General features: G+C 42.2%; 1 protein-coding gene across 1 annotated transcript in view; it reads right to left on the reverse strand.

Moving 5' to 3' along the window:
• VWF (von Willebrand factor) overlaps nt 1-19,509 on the reverse strand; it is a 1,048,714-nt gene that overhangs the window by 288,637 nt on the left and 740,568 nt on the right. Inside the window, exons 39-41 of the mRNA XM_085652611.1 lie at nt 11,812-11,914; nt 11,636-11,710; nt 1,135-1,239 (exon numbers count right to left, since the gene is read on the reverse strand). Coding sequence (XP_085508737.1) covers nt 1,135-1,239; nt 11,636-11,710; nt 11,812-11,914 — 283 coding nt within the window. The remainder of the gene's footprint in view (nt 1-1,134; nt 1,240-11,635; nt 11,711-11,811; nt 11,915-19,509) is intronic.

Genomic DNA, 19,509 nt, shown 5'->3' on the forward strand with positions numbered 1-19,509 from the left:
TAGGTCATAAGCCACTTACCACCTCCTCTGCTCTGAGACAACCATTTAGGATACTTGCTTCTTTCTTTTTCCCTAACAATGAATCCAGTGGTGCAGAAGCCCCACCCGGGCACAACTTGGGGCCCGTCTTAAAGTTTGGTAGATCTGTCCGACAAACTCTGAATCTGGCCGTTGGTCTTTGAATTTCTTTCTGCATTCAGACACTAATTTGGTCCTCAGTTCCTGGGCTGCTACCACTAGTGCTGCACAAGCCTGGGGGGCCTCAGAGTTCATAGAAATGAAAGGAAATCTGAATTTGCGTGATGTGATGCTGCAAATGGAGAGAGTGTTTTCTTCTTCATTCAGGCGTTGTCGCTCTATTATATGATGCACAAGAGCTGGACAAACTTTCATACATTACATTATTTTTTATTTGAATTGTTAGTGGATTCTACATATTTTTTCATCCCCAAAAAAATTCAGTGATAATATACAGTTAATTTTAATGAATGTATCACAAGACCACAGATCGCCAATTCTGTTGCGGAAGAAGTAGAAGTCGTGAATTTGTTCCAATTATATTCTAATGCCTGACATGAATCTCCGGACAAAATCCTCATCCATTTCTATGACTCACAAACAGTTTAATAAATGCATAACATACTTAGCTGTTGCAATAATATTAAAAACAAAGACCTTTGACTTCTACCTCGTTATAAAGTGCTGAATATTTAATTAAATGACTGAGTGACATTACATTGTGCGGCCAACTTTTACTGCATGAAATAGCAAGTAACATGCATGATGAACAGAGTAACACATAAGATCAAAAGGTGTTCAGCTCATCAACGCATTGCTGGATAGTGTATTCATAAACCTATATGTTTCAATATATGAAATGTAAATTAAGGATTGAAAAATAAAACACAATGTAGAACGGACGACATCTCATTCATGCTATTGTCAATGGAGCTTCAAATGTAAAAACACCTGGCATGAAAAACAAAACTGAAGTGCTGAAATTCTGAGTTTTGTCGAGCAGTCGTCTCCGACCGAAACACTACAACCTCGTGATAGCTTAAAAAGTAACCTAGGCAGGCAGGCTTCTCAATGTCTTGTAAATCCCAAACTTTGTTCAAGAAATGAAGCACTTACCACAGGCATAATCAGGTTTGCATTCCCCGGGGTTATTCAATACAGGAACTAGTCCATCCTCACAGACAGGGACCAGAGGCAAATCACAGGATATTAGGTCACATACTGAAAGAAAAAATGGATACACACAATAAATACCCAACAATCTTTCTGCAAGACTACAATAGGATATTACTGTATTTCTGTTGTTTCTAAAATTATTATAAATCACATCAGAGTTTTTCACTTTCATTCTCTGATCAAATGTGCCTTCCCCACAGTTTTCGATACTAGGGGTACTGGTAGCTCCAAGGGGCAGGAGTAATATGGACTCAGAATGAGCACATAAAGGGAAGTAGTGCTGGCTACAATTACACACTCCACTTTTCTCCTTTTAAGTTGATGAAATAGTTGAGTACGTTTTTATGAGTACTGTAGGGATCACGATGCCAGCTGAAGGCTGCATATTCTAAAACAAGTGAAATCGCTCAGTAGGTTAAAGCAACAGCTGCAGGTCTGTGTGTCTGAATAACCGTACTCAGCTGTAACAGTGAAGGAAACAAAAAGAAAAGAAGCTTGCATTTGGCTAAGCCAAAAGATCTGCCACTGGCCACCAGCCTTTTCGCTTTGCCAATGCTTGTTTTGTCAATATTTTCTGGTCTCAAAAGCACACACTACCATAGTAGTCCCTGCACTTCGTGGAATTACGTTGTCTGTGGATGTACTCTTTTTGAAAAGCTTTCACAATTAAGTTAACCAATGGCTGAAGTGGGCTGACCCATGCCTCATGCACTATGCTGTACTGGGTGGAAGAACAATGGGAATGAGACAACAACAGACCAATGGGAGAAGAAGGATGACTGAAAGTCCCTTAAAGTATATTATACATATAATTTTACTACGATCAAAAGGTCTTTGCTAGCGTCAGACCTTAAATCGGTTATCTACGTAACAAAGAGCCTTTCAAGTGAGAAAGGAATTCCCCATATTCGATTTTCTTAAAGAAAATGTTAGTTCAAAGAAACTTCATTCACACATTTCCTTGCGTAGATTTGAGAGGCCAAGGTTATGAAATTAAAAGCTTTTTTAAGAGTGAGTGGCAGAAAATAGCCCAGCAGTCTTTTGAATGAGAGTGGGTTCACCAGGGTGTGTTAGTGGAATAAACTGCGTATATAATACCTGTGCTGTTTATCTCCCAGGGAAACTTGTAATGAAAGGAGAACAAGTTGCACTAATTCTAAAATGCCCAATTTAAAATTTAAAAAAAAATCAACCTGTAAGGACAGGACTCTCACAGCCCCACACCTCTCCCTGCGGTGCTTCCTCTGTTCAAGTACTGTTTGTACACATGTGACTGAGTAATAGACCAAATTATAGGGCATTCCCTTTTAAAGTGCAATGCTGTTCATGTACATCATGCAACATTAAAAATATTGACACATATTCAAGAGTTCTGCAACAAATGCTATGCTATGCTAGGCATCTCTAAAGTGCATGGCCACCCAACGGGCCCCCAACGCTAAATGCCATGTCCTTCACATAGTAGGTAGAATAGGTATATCACTCGAAGAGGTGGGCTTTAAGAAGTTTCCTGAATTTGGATTCTGCATTAATCAGTTTTAAGAATAATAGCAGAGAGATCCAGAGTTTAAACGCCAGATGGGCAAAAGAGCTCCGCTTCTGGCTTTCTTGTTTCCAGGTACTGAAAAAAGCAACTGTTCTGCAGAGCGTAGTGGTCTTTTGCGGGTGAAGAGGGTTAGCAACCTCTGGTGGATCAGGAGGGGGAGTGGGAGGGGGGAGGGGGCACTTTTGTTGTACCTTGTTCTGTGGTCCAGACAGAGAGATTTAAATTTGACTATTCTACATATTGATAGCCAATGAAAGGTTGGAAGGGAGGTGGAGACCGGGTGGTGCTTCGGGATTTTTAACAGGATTCTTCGAGTGGCAGGGGGAAGTCAGCTCAGAATTTTCCTTGGTGTCTGGAATAGGTCGAAACAGGAGGCCGCAAGTTTTCTTGCTTGGACCTCCATGGTGAGATGGCTGTCAATCCATAAGCCCAAACGTTTTATTTCAGTTTTAAGAGGCGGTAGTCTGCCTAGATAGTCAGGCCACTGAACGCCCCGTCCAGAGGTTGGAGTAATTTCCGACTACCAGATCTCTGTTTTGTCTCCATTGAGTTTAAGATTGCTGCTGTACATCCACTCAGTAATGCCTCTTAGACAGGCATGAAGTTGGGTGGAAAGTGCTTCTGTGTCTGATGTTAGAGAGATGATAATTTGAGTATCATCAGCATATGGTACAGTTGAAAATCCACCCCCATTAGAATGTCTGCCAAAGGTTGCACAAAGACTTTAAACAAAGTAGGGTTCAAAGAGGACCCCATATTCCATTGATAGGGTATCTGAACAGAATGAATCCTCGCACACTTGGAAGTTTCTGTTCCTTGGGAATGAGGTTAACCATTGAAGAGCTGTGCCTTTTATTCCTGCTTCCTCCAGTGTTTTAATTAGAATTGGGGGGGATACTGTGCCAAACAAGGCACTTAGGTCTAGGAAAATGATAGGGGCTGTCCCATTTGAATCTAAGACTTTTTAAAACTCTTCCGTCACGGATAACAAGGCTGTTTTCATGTTATTTCCTGTTCAAATGCTTGTCTGAGTAGAATGGAGAAGTCCCTGATTCTCTAGGAATGTGGAGAGGTTTTTATCACGAATTTCTCTACCACTTTACTGGTACATGCTAGTAGAGAAATTGGACTGTAACTTTCCGGTAGTGAAGAATCAAGCCGGCTTTTTCAGGAGTGGCTTTAACAGGGCATGTTTTCATTCCAAGGGCACCTCACCTGTCTCTAGTGAGTGACTGAGTAAATTGGCTATGGCGGGGCATATGGAATTTGTGCTTTTAAGAAGGATATTAGGGGGTCGCAGCATCCAGAGGAGATCCTGATTTTATTGATGTCAGAATGCTCATGCCATCTTCTGTTTTAATTTTGGTAAAGGTTGAGAGATTCTCTGTCTTCTCTATTTGGCGGGATTGAGTGGCCTTAGTAATTAAGGACCTGGCCTTGGGCAAAGAGGCACATATGTTGTTTACTTTTTTTCGAAAGTAGATTGCAAGCGAATTACATCTGGCTTTAGAGGCTATTGAGCCTGATTGGGACATGGGTGACTTCATGAAGGCGTTGACAACTTTAAAAAGCTCGTTTGTTGAATTAGCTGCCTTTCCAATCTTCTCACTTATGAAGGAGACCCTGGCCTTGCATAATGATATTTTTTTACTATAATCTTGTAACGTTTTTTACTGGCAGTATAATAATGTTTTTTTTTTAGCATTTTCTCTTTGAGGGCTCTCAATTCTATTTAAAATTAATGAGCTTGATTTTTATTTAATTACAGCTTCAGTCTTCCATTCATCAGTGTGTACTCATGAACTTGTGGTATTCTAAAATGGCGGGGTTGTGTAAATGTTTTTGATAATGGTAGTAAGAACTTTGGTGCGGTCTGTTGTAGCTTTTTCACAGGATTATGAAAGGTGAAGAAAACATTCTGCTGTAACTTGCCTCAGGAACATTTGGAATATTTTACATTTACATGATGAACGCACTTGGATGATGTGTTTGTTTAAAACTAAAAAATGGACCAAATTTCTTCATGCACATCACATCAGATTTGTTTTTGTCCCAAAACTAGACCAAAAGAGCAAGAAAAAGTTATTATTACTGTTAGGACGTTTATGACAAGTGTATTCTGCGTCCAATTCACAAAGCTGTTTGCATGTGCACACTTATGTGGCGCATTCAAATGCTTTCTTTAAAAGGACAAATACACTTTTGTGAATCACAAAAGTTGGTTTTGCACTTGTAAATCGATTTAGGATATACTTGCATTAAGATTCTAGTGTGAGTAAATCTACTCACAGGGATGGGAAATGAGTGCCTCATGTGTGGTCTAGGGATTCATGCCCTGTGAGTGAGTGCTGATTCACAAACACATACATCGGTAGGTATCAAGAAACTAAGCTCTGACCACATCCCACGCCCGACGTCACATATTTGACCCTGACAAGGATGGGAATGAATGTAAATTCAGAATGCATGTGTACACCCTCAAAATTTGTGGAGGGTTCTTTAGGAGAAGGAGATTCTTCACAAGGAAAGAACACATGCATATTGGTTCATTTCTGTTTATTAAAGAGGTTATCGCTGGTATGAAAATCAGGACAGCAAGTGGCACTGTAGATAGTAGGTGATTTGTGTCTAGAAATCATTTTAATTAGGTGATAAAGTGTATGTGATTCATGTTATGAATCTTTTGTGTGCCTCTAAAAGATGTTTGGCAGGCGCGGCCAGCACAGGTAAGATCAGTGGGCAGTGGGGCGGGGCAGGGTGGGAAGTTGAGAGACAACGGGATAGGTAAAATTAAGTTTAAAAAAAATAAGGCGACTTAATCTTACGCTTGCCGCATCGCAGAGTTGCCAATGCGGCGAGCACAAGGTAAAAGTGAAAAAAAAAAAATTATTTCATTTTACCTATCCTGTCATCTGTCGAGTTCCCCGCCCCCCCCCCCCACCCCGCCCCTCTCCTCCTCACCGCTCATGTTTAATTCTACTCCTAGTGCTGTAGCATCCAGGATAATGATTCACTCTGAACTAAAGGCTACTGTTACACAAGCTCAAAATGCATAATACAAATTTTCGAAAAAACTTCCAAGGATGAAGAATAATAATAAGTAACACGCCCTTGGCCGTCCACACAATCCTCCATAGAAGAGCATTTTGACAATTCAACGTAGATACCCTGCTTTGGATCCTAGGTTGGAGATCTCCACAAGCTGGAATGAATCGTCTGCAGATATATGCGGAAGACTTCATTTCAGAAACAATACTTGCCCTATGTTCAAACCTCATCCACTTCATTTTAGCCACGTGAAGGAAGATGAGACTTGTTGTAGAGAAGAATGAGAGGGAAGCTCTGGTGAAAAGAAGGAATTCTGGGACTTAAAATATTGACACAAGATGTTCCTACTTAACAGACAATTAGGTCATCAATTAAAAGTTTGAGAAACACCACCAGCATTGTAGTCTAGATTCAGACTATGGTTTAATCAAGTGCATATTTGTGTTATTACCAAGGAAAAATATGCATTTAGTGTTAATACCAAGAGGAAATATGTAAAATATGTAATTAGTTTTAAAGGCTTTCTTTGAACAAGTAGTGAGTTATTTTGACTTCATCGTTTTAAGAAAGGACATTGCTTTGTTTTTTTAGCTTTTGGGCTTGGATAAAATTATCACAGTGTGTGTGTACTTACCCTAAAACATGTACAGTGCATTAGTTTCTTTTAATGGACTTAATTAACTTTCCAGTAAGGCTATTATTGATTGCGCAATGGACCAATGGCACTTAAGTTAAATGTCATATGTGGGCAGCAGTGTGTATTTATACCACCACATATGATAGAGATGCATGACTCCATATATATTCATTTTGTCTGGGCTTGACTGTAGTTTAAAAGCACTGCATTGTCACATGTCAAGGGAAATTGCTCCTTTCATGAAGAAAAACCTACTATTACATGTTTGTTACACACAAAGTGTGTTCTTTAGGCCCGCAGGGCCGGGTGCTTCATATATTAAAGTGGGGCATCCTAGATAATAACTATTACATGTTTGCTAAGTTACCTCCAAAGTGTGCTTTTTAAGCCCACGGCGCAGGGTGCTTCATATGTTACAGTGTGTCATGCTAGATAATAAGGAACAGTGTGTCCCCACAGTGAATAGTAATGAAAAGATTTTTGTCACTGTGTATGCAAAACCTCTCAGTGCCAAGTTGTCCAGGCTCTTTGGGAATATTTGCATGACTGTTGACTGCGGTTGCGATACTTCAGAGTCACATCACAGGCACTCCAACTTCTTGGGGAGCTAAGCACTCTACTCTGGGTGCACTGTAAAGGGACCAAGACACTGGTCTCTCTGCAGGGGCTGGTGATGCTGATCCTACCCATGATCATAAGACAGTCTTCTGAGCTTCTTGCCCAGCTCCTCAATCCCCTCTCTTCTAGGCATGGTTCATTTGTTGCAGGGGCACCTCATGCACCCATATAGTTGTCAATAGACTCCTTCCTGTGAGATAGCTTCTGGCAGCTGTTCCTGGCAAGATTCAGGCTTTTGCAAGTTTCTGGTCCCAAACCTGGCATGGGAATTGGCAGTCAGTGGCCCCATCATTATACCCGGTTCACTAAGTAGGCGGATTACATTGGTGCTGCTCTGAGATTTTCAGGCAGGCTTCAGACAGTACATTGTTATTTAAGTATTCCTTCCAGACTGGCTCAGCCCCAGTTTTTGGGTCATAGTGTCAGCAGGAATGAAGGGTGGGCTGAAAGCTTTCTGCCAGGGGAAACCCAAAGAAAGCAAAAACCATGGAGAAGCATTCCCACTCTATTACAATCCAACGTGTTACGGGTAACACTGCTGAGGGAAGAATGGAGCAGGAATGGGAGAAGGGCCCTCCGTGCACTGCAAATGGACTCTCTGTCTCTTATGCCTCACAAGCTAAAGTCTGGCCCACTAAAGGACGTCATGACTGCTCTGGAGGACCCATCAACCTATGCTGCTGTATGGCAGGCTCTCTCCAGCCTCTATCTTGTGTACGACCATTGCGTAGGCTACTAAAACTGGATTCCTGGTTCATACAGTTACACACAGTCTACACAGTCTACACACTCCATTCATAATCTTCTGTGTATGTACATGTTAAACAACTATGCAACATTCATAACCTATACAAATGTAGCAAAGGTTCTTACTGCAGTGGACTGATAGGAATCATGACGACAGGAAAATACACTGCATTATTAATTGATTAATTGCAATTCGAAATCCGTAATGTTACCAAATGCAGCTGAACTATGTGGGGAATACCACATGTTATTTTCAAATGCGGTTTTTCTAACCACCTATTTTATTGAAGCCTGCAACAGACAGATCAAAGATAGTGATGGGAGGCCCTCCGCTCTCCCATGGTCCATTAATATTCATAATAGCGACCTCAGACAAGATGTTTCCAAATCACCTTTATACTTAATATCTTGTACATTGCACAGCTGCTGCCAATGTGTCCTCATGTTGCTGTTGCTTGTTTGAAAGGTTTCAGGCTGCAGCAGGCAAACAAGCATGCATGGTTTTAAGGTAAATCACTCTATGGTGTCCTGTACCAGAAGAGCTGATTGTCATGCGAGCTGGCACAGGGTGTGCTCCGATTGTGTGATGGTGAACACGATGCTGTGGTGTAGAGTTTCAGTGTCACAGAAATGTGTTAGAATGAACAGAAGTCATTCAAATTTACATCGATCACGCGCAGGAGGGAAGCGGAAACTTACTACGGCCACATGTTCATCCATCCGAGGTAGGGATAAAAATGCATTTTATAAACAGAAACACTTGGGGCCTGATGTACAAAGTGATTTTACAGTCACAAGGTCAAATGTGAGCCTTTGAGACCACAAAATTGCTTCTTTTGATGTACAAAACCCAAACTGTGATTCAGTAACACATTAGAGCATCACAATTTGTGTTTCAGACACAATATAGAATTAGTATATGAAAGGGGGGGTGTAAAGGACGTCCCTTTGAAATACTGATACCTTAACTTATGTGTTAATGTTTTGTGACCAAAATGCGTTGCAAAACAATATTATTTTGCCACCATATCCAAATTGGTGGAAATCATTTGCAAACTGGAAGGGTTCACTAAGGTACCGCTTCTTCTTTGTGAAGGTTAAAAAAAATACTTTTTTTAGTGGGCTGGTCGTTGTCCAGGGGACCACTGACTCCCCTTCAATATGCTTGTAAAATGATTTAAAAAAATTATATGCACCCCATCACAGACATGGTGGTCTGCTGACCCCACCAGGCCATCATGCCTGTGACTCTAGCCAATCGTACTGGGTGTCAATTTGCGACCTACCTCATGCATATTACTAAGGTAGTTTTAATCAAGAACCACTACGAATCAGTATTTTCTGAACCATCCTATTACCACATAGGTTGGCTAAAAAAATACCAATGCATTTGGTGGAAATCGGTGTGCAAAAGAACTCACCTCTACTGAATTGATATTAGTAGATTCCTAATATGAAATTGCAAATAACAAATGGTTATTTGTTGCACTTTAGTACTTCTAATTGGGGATCTTTGCACATCAGGCCATTGGATCCATCTCAGGTAGACTCAGAGGAGGAAACAGGATATCTGAGAACAATTTAAGCTACAGATTCCTAGTTTACGCTCACCTACCCCAGAAACTAAGACACAGCTGAGAATTAAAGTTAAAAATACCTGGTTAACGTCGACTCTCCTGTGATTGAGGGGCTAGTGGGAATTACTCGCACCCCAGTACTCATCTATTCCTGCACCCAGATATAAAAACAGTGATTTTATTGAAACTACTCAGGCTGCAGATCTGTCTGTTAATGAACCAATAGTGGGTGGTTGTCAATTCTTCAGGATAGCTTTTCTTTTAATTGTTTGCACTACTAGGTAATCCTAGCACAAAATATGTAGAAAGGTTTGGACTTTCAAGGTCCCTTGTTTACTTATAAGGTGTATGTATTCATAATACATATATCACAGCCTTTGTGCTACACGCACTGTATATTTACTATATGAAGTAGCACGTAGTTGGAGCAGTTGTCTCCTATGCACATTATGTTTAATATTTCTTATTAAAGTGCACATATAACTTTTCTGAGGTCTTGGAGCTTAGTTAGTCACAGCCTTCTCTGACCTAGGAAGCGGCAATCTCCAATAGGAATGGCCCGACTTAAAATGAATTGAGTAGTCTATTCAAAAGCCAATAATGGCTGCCGAGGCTACACGTTTACTATAATTATTAAGAAAAGGCATGATCTTGTAAAGTTCTACATGAAAGGGCAGCGGAAACCACTGCATATAGCTGGAAAGTCATGGAAAGCCCTTCATATGCTGCATTACTAGACCATTATACCATTTCGATTTCTCTAATGAACAAAGGGAATAAGGCACCATCATACCGATTGAGCTGCGCCTTTTATTGCTTTTGGTAAAAGACACTAACCATGCAAGGAGAGCAGGTGTTATATTGAATTCTAGAATACTTCTCAAACCCTCCCTCCTCCACTTCTCCCTGTGTCTCCGGGCCAGGCATGATCAGGACTGGGGTTTCTGGACCCGATCACTCCAGGTGAAGTACCACAAGTCTTTAAGGGGGCTGTGAAGAGTCTACCTGGGGTCCTTACCTCTTTGCAGTTACTCTTCCTCGGGCGAGTCATTCTGTGATAGAGTGGGGTCAACTCCTCTGTCATGACAGAGGAGGTTCTCCCCACTGGTCAGAGTTAGTCACAGAAAAATAAAATGATATTAAAACAATAATATAATTGTATTTTTCTGTGACGGCTTTTACATGAAGGTGCGGGCGAGGCCATGACCAGCAGGAGTGGTGGGCACTTAGTTGTGCAGATGTAAGTTTGGCCTGCTTTCTGAGGCCGGCCAAACAGACATGCGCACTTCTATTCTTCCAACGCAGCTGTTTTCACAGCCAGGTTGGAGAAAAGCCGCAGGCTCCCAGGCAGTATCTGAGCGGAAGACCAGGCCGCTCAGACCAATCATGGCGCTGCTCTCATAGCGTGAGAGCAGCATCTGGATCAGGTGGGGAGCATCTGCTTTACCAGAGACTGCTGGGAGTGAAGCACCAAGGAGGCCGTCGGCGTTGGGGTAGCGAGAAGTACGTTTAAAAGAAATATTATTTTACCCTCAATTCCCCGTCCCACTGGTACGATCCCTTCTACCTCCCCTCCTTTCGGAGTCTATCAGTAATACTTTGTGAAGAAAGCTTCTATGTGTAAGCAGCGCCTTCTCAGGTTTTACCCTCAATTCCCCGTCCCACTGGTACGATCCCTTCTACCTCCCCTCCTTTCGAAGTCTATCAGTAATACTTGGTGAAGAAAGCTTCTATGTGTAAGCAGCGCCTTCTCAGGTTTTACCCTCAATTCCCCGTCCCACTGGTACGATCCCTGCTACCTCCCCTCCTTTCGGAGTCTATCAGTAATACTTTGTGAAGAAAGCTTCTATGTGTAAGCAGCGCCTTCTCAGGTTTTACCCTCAATTCCCCGTCCCACTGGTACGATCCCTTCTACCTCCCCTCCTTTCGAAGTCTATCAGTAATACTTGGTGAAAAAAGCTTCTATGTGTAAGCAGCGCCTTCTCAGGTTTTACCCTCAATTCCCCGTCCCACTGGTACGATCCCTTCTACCTCCCCTCCTTTCGAAGTCTATCAGTAATACTTGGTGAAGAAAGCTTCTATGTGTAAGCAGCGCCTTCTCAGGAGGTAGGAAAGAAATGCTTCATAAATGCTCAATCCTTATTATACCATACCACAGTGTCACGTTCAATGTCATTGTCAAAAACGCAGAAAGAGTTTGCCGCACATGAACAGCACCGCCAGGGGAGCGGCTCTGGACTACAGCCAGCTAGGTTTGCTGATACCTACCACATTCGTACTGCGGACAGCACTGGTCAGACTCCCGCTTTAATCTGGCGACTTCACAGGGACCACACACAGCAGCTGCGGGGAGACAATAGCCAGTTGTAGGTGAGCAGGGGTTGCTTTTGATCAGATAAGGCAGAAAAGAATGGCAGAGAAGGATAAGGTTTTGCTCCTCTTACGTTTGACTGTAGGGCATGGCCTTGCTGTGCAGTTTATTGTCCTGTTATCGAGGCACATGCAGAACACGCAGGGCTCTCGGGAAGGAATCCACGTGTCCAGATGCTGCATAAAAAAACACATGGTTAGAGTGGGAGGAAAGCTTTGAAGTCAGGATAAACTCTCAACAATCCTGGCAAAACAAGGGACTGGGAAGCTGCTGCTTTGTTTGATCACATAAGTAATTTGATGCGTTATGGTTTCTTTAAAAAAATGTCTTCACCACACCACACCACACAAGAATACACAGCAGAGGTTTGCATAGTTCAACTTATTTTGTGATTAATGTGACAACGCTTCAGCCTGTAGCAATAGTTCTGATCCAAGGCTGTTTGTTACAACGGGACAGCTGCAGCAATTTGCCCCACGCCCATCATTTTCATGGGCCCCGCACTGCATATCTATTTATAATGCACATAGCTGTAGGAACCAGTCAGTCTTGGCTCTAGAGGGTGACAGACCCAGAAAAGAATTGTGGAGGCTGAGCAGTGTTTTCATTTTCCACGTCCTTTTCCTGGCCCTAACAGTGAACTGGATGGGTAGGGATGGAATCAGTGGGAAAGCTAAGACTGCCGCACTAGCGTCACTTCAAAACTTTAGGCTGAGGTACCTGCAACTGAAGTGATGTTGTTATGATAAGCTACGGGCAATTGCGTTTCTTTCTTTGAAAGAAACTGGGGGGCATATTTACAAGGGGTAATCGCCATCAGAAAGTCACTTATTATGACGTTCTGGTGGTGATAACCCCTTCGCCATATTTAAAAGGCAGCGTTAAGCCACTTAACACGGCCTTGTAAATGATGCCGCTTTCACGCAGCACTTAGCATAAAAGGGCAGGGCAATGGGTGTTGGGGTGGGCGTTCCACCACAACACCCATTGATTTTGACGCTGCCCCATATTTACAAGGCTGATGTAATTATGGGGCAACGCTAAAAATAAGACAGGGAAAACCTGGTCTTAAACTGGCGCAACAGTTGTTTCTGTTTCTATGTGTGCTGCAGAATGCAGCACACATAGAATACAGAAAAACTGCATTCTGCAGCACACATAGAATACAGAAAAACTGCATTCTGCAGCACACATAGAAAAACTGCATTCTGCAGCACACATGGAATACAGAAAAACTGCATTCTGCAGCACACATAGAATACAGAAAAACTGCATTCTGCAGCACACATGGAAAACAGAAAAACTGCATTCTGCAGCACACATGGAATACAGAAAAACTGCATTCTGCAGCACACATGGAATACAGAAAAACTGCATTCTGCAGCACACATGGAATACAGAAAAACTGCATTCTGCAGCACACATAGAATACAGAAAAACTGCATTCTGCAGCACACATAGACTACAGAAAAACTGCATTCTGCAGCACACATAGAATACAGAAAAACTGCATTCTGCAGCACACATGGAATACAGAAAAACTGCATTCTGCAGCACACATGGAATACAGAAAAACTGCATTCTGCAGCACACATGGAATACAGAAAAACTGCATTCTGCAGCACACATAGAATACAGAAAAAATGCATTCTGCAGCACACATAGACTACAGAAAAACTGCATTCTGCAGCACACATAGAATACAGAAAAACTGCATTCTGCAGCACACATGGAATACAGAAAAACTGCATTCTGCAGCACACATGAAGAGAGCAAATCGCCACCAGTGATTGTTAATTTGCAGGAAGGTGTCCCTTCCGGCATATGAACAATCGTTAGATCATGACGAGTTGCAACTTCTATATGTGCGGCACTCTTCAGGATTCTGCTGCAACTTACACCACCCATCTCCTCTTCCAGCACTGCCAATGACAGCACCAACACAAATGCTAAGGATCATACTTCTACAAGTGTGACAATTCAGACTACTCTAGGCCCCCAAAAGCTATAAGAATGGCTTTGGCATCAGGTATTAGTAATTTATAATGTCTACTGGATTAATAAGAAACTAATCTCTAAATTAGACAACAGCGCCAACTTGTGGCAAGCTGCCATAAACGCCAGTGTTGACAATTAAGTTCTCTGGTAGGCCAGGGCTGTGGTGTCACAAATGGACCAGCACAGGATTTCACAGGCCCATGGAGGGCTCCCTCACGTGGCAGGGTTGGACACTCTGGTAGAATCCTAGGTCAATGCTGGGGTGGGCTTGGGCAGGGGATCCAGAACTGGGTGTTCATGTCAGAATCCCCCCTGAACAACAACAACATTGCAGTGCTGTGTTTCGGAGTTTCAATTGGTCTAGGTTCGCCGGTCTCATTTGAGGCTGGAGTGTGGATGGAAGAGGCCACATGTTTCCTGGGCACTCAGCAATAAAACGTTCATGGGTTATCTTATTCTGAGTCAGGTTTTGTATGTAACAGAACAGCTCACTGTGATCTATTGAAAGTCATTCTCTGAGACAAGCTTTTGTCTCCGTTGGGACCCCAGCCAGTGTCCCTCCGCTGCTGGCAGGAGGGATAAAGTGCTGGCGTGAGGGAGACCACCTCCACATGTTACTTGGTGTGTGATCTCACCCTTCCACTCTGTGCCACCAGGTGGGGGCACACTTCCTTTGCAGGTCAGCATCATGTTCAGATGGCCCAAGGTAGAACTGGTGGAGAGAAGCCAATTGGTGACTCCATGGCCTTGGGCATTCTGGCCAGGAGTCCTAGTAGACCTGGGCTAACTGATGGGTTTTCCTCGGCTATATTGTCCGCAGCTGGCCACGGCCAGAATAAATTGCTTCTTGAATAAGCCCAAAGTTTGAAGGAGGTTAAACCTAGTTAGATACCCTGAGTGAAAAGGTTAGGTAGCAGAGGGGAGAGAGAGAAGCCACACAGTGAACATGACATCTGTGCATCAGTTGGCAAATTAGTGGAGTGACAGAATAATAATCAGAAAATAAGGGCAGTAGTAGTGCTCATTGAGTACGAGGACATTGCACATCATGGTTCAAGAAGAGAAAATGTACCATATTGTGGGGTGAGAATGGAAAGTTACCTAAATCTGAGGACTCCATTGTAGATTTGGAGGTCTTCAGGTGATGTTGATTTGTGAATGAGAGGGGGCTAAAGGAGACTGACTTGCACAAGGGGCCACGGTCTTGAGCAGATTACCACTCCAGAATTAGGAACTTGTTTTAGCACTTGTTTTATTCTGTGGGGCATGAAAATGGATGTCTGTAAGGCACGACAATATGTCTTTGATGGGCCGGGTCCATTGGGAAAAATTAGCCATTTTAAGGCGTTAGTAGCACTATTGGTGGAGGATGTGGATAGTGGAGAAGGCTGAACAATGAGACCACAGTGCTAAAGACTAGGGCATCGATTCTATTCCTTGTGAAGTAGAGTCATGGTATCAGAATATGGTAAACAAACTATTATGCCCGTTGGGCTAAAAAATAGAAAATCTACACCTTAAGGGAGGATATTTTTGTAAAGATATTTTTGTAATAATATTTATGTCGTGATATTACTATATTCTAATATAAAACTAAAATAGAATGTGAGGTGGAGACGTCCACACCAGACAATAAGCAGTGTGTAGTATTCAAGGGCGCAATTTAAGACTCTCATTAGAGCTGAATCGAAAAGTACATTTAAAAAGAGAGTCTTGTAAAGAGGTCTACTTTCGCATGAAGAACATGAGAGGTTCTAGGGAAGGATTGTTGGCTCAAGAAGTTACTTATTTGTGAAATTGTGTTATGAGTATGGCATGAATCTGTTGGAAGTTGACGCTATCCAATGGCTCCTGTGTGTGAACGATCATAGGATACAGGAAGAGAATGGGGAGGCAAGCAATGAGAAGGGGGAAGCGTACATATGAGTAGTGACAAATGAATAGTGACTATTTAGCTCCATATGAACAAAGAAGGAGAATAAGGGATAGTGGTCTGATGGTACACAAAAGAGCAACAGGAGGTAAAAGTGTCCATCACTGAGTTGCACGATAAACTCTGGGTGAAGAAGCCATGGACTTTTCTGAGAAAAATATGGCAAGGGGGGTGGAGTACAAATAGTATTATATTAAAGGCACAGGCCACAGGATTTGAGGTGGGTAAATATTATGACGATTTTAAAGAAGGCACAGAACTAGACTGGCAAGGGTATAAACAGGCAGACCGCGTGGGGTCCTTGTCTAAAGGAGGTGTCAGCAATGCTAAGGGTGGTGAAAAACAGTTCAAGACGTTTCAAGTAAACAACCGAATGTGTGAGAACTTTATCATGTTGAAATCAGTTTATATGGTTGCAATTTATTTCAATCCTCAACAATGTAAAGCATTTGGCTGCAAGTGGGAGTAATAATATTAACTTCTGCAATATTTTAATGTGATGCAAAGCACATGGCAATATAGGTAGAATTATCAACTTAGTTTAGCAAAACTGGAAAAGGCTTGTAGGAGTTCAGTTATCAGTTCAGTTATCACTGATACGTGTTGTCCTGTTCCTTTGGAGAGTTCTGGAAGGTTCAGAAGGCATCCTGAGGGCAATAATACACAGAGCACTTGCCAATTCTCTACACTGTAAGCTGAAGGAGAGGAAGAGCCTTGTGGGTCTTGTTTGCACAATGGGTACAGGAGGGTGGTTGTGGTTGCCCCAATAAAATAGGTTCAGTAAGCTCTCTACCCCATCCTTTGGAACCCTCTCATGAAATACCTTCCAGTAACAGTCAAATAAAAGTGAAAAGCATTATGAGGAAATCCCATCTGAAAGGAGTGAGTGATAAGGAATACCAGGGCTACCAGGATCTCTGAAGGAAAAGAGTAGAGGCTTAGGTTATTTTTAACTAAATTAATCCAAAGCGGCACAGAAAAGGTTGCCAACTGCACATTGGGAAGGTGGGAGGTGATAAAAAGAAGGTAAGTTGAGGTATAATGATGGAGAGGTGGAGGGTTGCAAAACATAACAGTAGAACATGCAGAAAGTTAGCAAGCAAGGATCTAATGATGGAAATTTTGTAAAAGTAGGAGACAAGTGGTCTTCTGATGAGGAGGGGATTTTCCAAACAAGTTGAGAAGGGTGAGTTTTCAGGAAGGAAATTATGTTTTGTAAACATACTGATTGAATCACCACATCGAAGACTAATGCGAGTGAGTTCAATGCCCATTTTTGGAAGTTCAATATTTCCACCTTCTTTTGAGTGGTTTACTCTTCAGCCATCAAACATACATTCTAGTCCCGATAGCCTGTAATAGTTTTCTTCCAATGTTACCCGTGTCTCACATTTGGGTACAGTTGAGCAGATCTGTGATGATGAAACTGAGCACACCCATGAGGCAGAGAATGCTAGATAATATTTCATACAGTGAATTGTTTATTTTAACCTCACTGTATCCGGCATCTAGAATTCAATTCCTTGCTTTATTCTACAGACATATAGAGGAGATGGCAAGGATGAACCTAGCTCTGGTTTACTTAACCAGTCAGTGCCATCTGTTGTGAAAGGGATCTACATGTTGCTGATTGGTATATTTCCCTTTTCTAAGTTGTCATTTTAAATTAATTTGTTAGAATGCAGAAATGTGATACTATCTATGCTTCACCAACAAGGCATTGGCAACATACTGAGGCTGTTGTGAGTGATATACATCACTCTGGAAGACAAATCACTTTTAGCCGCATTACAAGCTGCATGGTACCGGGGTAACGGTAACATCACATGCAGTAAATCCGAACAAGTACTGTGCAATTACACGTAAGACACAGTGCGTGGGGATTCACTATGGTGGACCAATTTATCCAGTTGTAAAATCAGATGGAATCCTCAATCACATGGGATTATTGCTTGCAATTACTACTTTCTCCAGGCAGGTGGTAAATGTATATGGGGACCTGTGGGAGGGTTGGGGAATGAGGGAGGAAATGAATAGGTTTTTGGGCAGGAGGGAGGCATGCTCCTTTTTATCAAATATTGGACACCGGAACTGAGGCATACTCGGGTTTGGTTCTCCCACAACCAGGAAAACTGCAGTCATTTCACCCCATCTGATGTGCCTTAGTAAGCAAAAGGCACAACGCTATTTCACCACCACACGGAAACATGCAACTAACTTCAGGATGCCCGGGACACGTTAAGCGTCTCTTATGGTGTTCAGCTTTTATGTAAAGGAACTATAAGCATTTTTATTTGAGGTCGGCTTGGCTCAAGAGACAGAGGGCCTACTAGGTTTTCAGACACACTAGTTTGAGTATTTGCAAGTATTTAAATACCCATCACTGCGCATGCGCAGTTGTACATTGTTAGCAAAGCGAGCACACTCCTGTAACAACAATCCTGAAGCTGTTGTACTCTGCAGAGAGACTCAGGTACACATATTTGCATATGAGGTTGAAACTAATCGGCCTTCAAGGGCTTTTACAATGTCTAACTTGGAAAGTCTTCGCACACTTGAACCCAATTCTAATGAGGTTTAAGGTGATGTGGTCACAACAGACAAACTCTATTATAGTGTGGGGAAACAGGGACTCTATTTTTTACAAGTGAAAAGTTGATGTATGGCTCTTTATTCCACTAAATTATGAGGCAAGCAGACATAATATTTATTTATGGATTTTTTTCAATGCATGATTCTCGTACATGGTAGCATATGGTGAATGAAAGGTGATACACACGACAAAGTTGCTATTTTTCAAATCAAATTATAAAGAAAATATGTTACCATGAAACTATTCTTGAGCAAAACGAGTGGATACAAGTTTCTGAGGGATTACATGTTCATGAAGAGCATAGGTTTGAAGGACAAATGCACAACATCCTCTCTGTTCTTGGCGATCTTTCCTAGCTCACATTTTAACAATCCCTCTATCGCCATTTGCTCTCCTGTTCCAGCAAATAGCACTTTTAGCCTCATACTCCCTTCCTTGTCCACTCTTTCACCATTCCAATAGTATTCCCCTTGTGCTTAATTTGAGCCTGTGGTTGGCAGTGGGAGGCACTGGTACTTCTTTCTGGGGACCGGCATTATTTTTCTGCATCAGATATTTTTCAACAGAGGGGAAAACACACAAACGGGAATGAAGAGGAAGTGAAAGACAGCAAAAACCGCATCAATTTAAAAAGCAGGAGGAAAGCGATAAAAAGGGTCAGGGAATGTACGGTGGTGAATTAAAGACTACCAGCCTTGGTATGCGGTGAGTCGATGATTAATTGCACCGGTCGCCTGCTTCTTAGCATAGCTTTGGGTACCGGCACTCACTCTTTCACAAACTGCATCCCCATTCTATATTTTTGCATAAGAATGAAACGTTTGAATCTAAGTTTTTGCTAATGATAAGCTTGTTTATGCTTTTCACCAGTGGTGGCTGGTGACATTTCAAAGTGGTGAGGCATAAAAGTAGGGGCTGAGTTTTACCTGGGTAGCGAGTGAAGTAGGCAAACCCAACTACTAGAGATTGCAAGCAGTCGCAGACCAGACAACAACTGCCTCATGGAAGGAAAAATCCTTAACTTCTAACCAACAGGCAGACTCCTTGCATGCACACACTGACGCAGATGAAAACATCAGACACACTGGCAGGGATAAAATAACACACACTCACATAGTCAGCACAGCACAAACAAGTACTAACGCAGACTACTCAACACAGTGCAGACTGTTCATGTCTTCTTAGACGGGTGTGTGGTGTCAGTCATCAAACTTAACAGATTCTATAAATCGAGATGCCCTTTTCAC

The sequence above is a fragment of the Triturus cristatus genome, chromosome 4_1 (assembly GCF_964204655.1).
Source record: "Triturus cristatus chromosome 4_1, aTriCri1.1, whole genome shotgun sequence".
In the NCBI taxonomy this organism is placed as follows: Eukaryota; Metazoa; Chordata; class Amphibia; order Caudata; family Salamandridae; genus Triturus; species Triturus cristatus.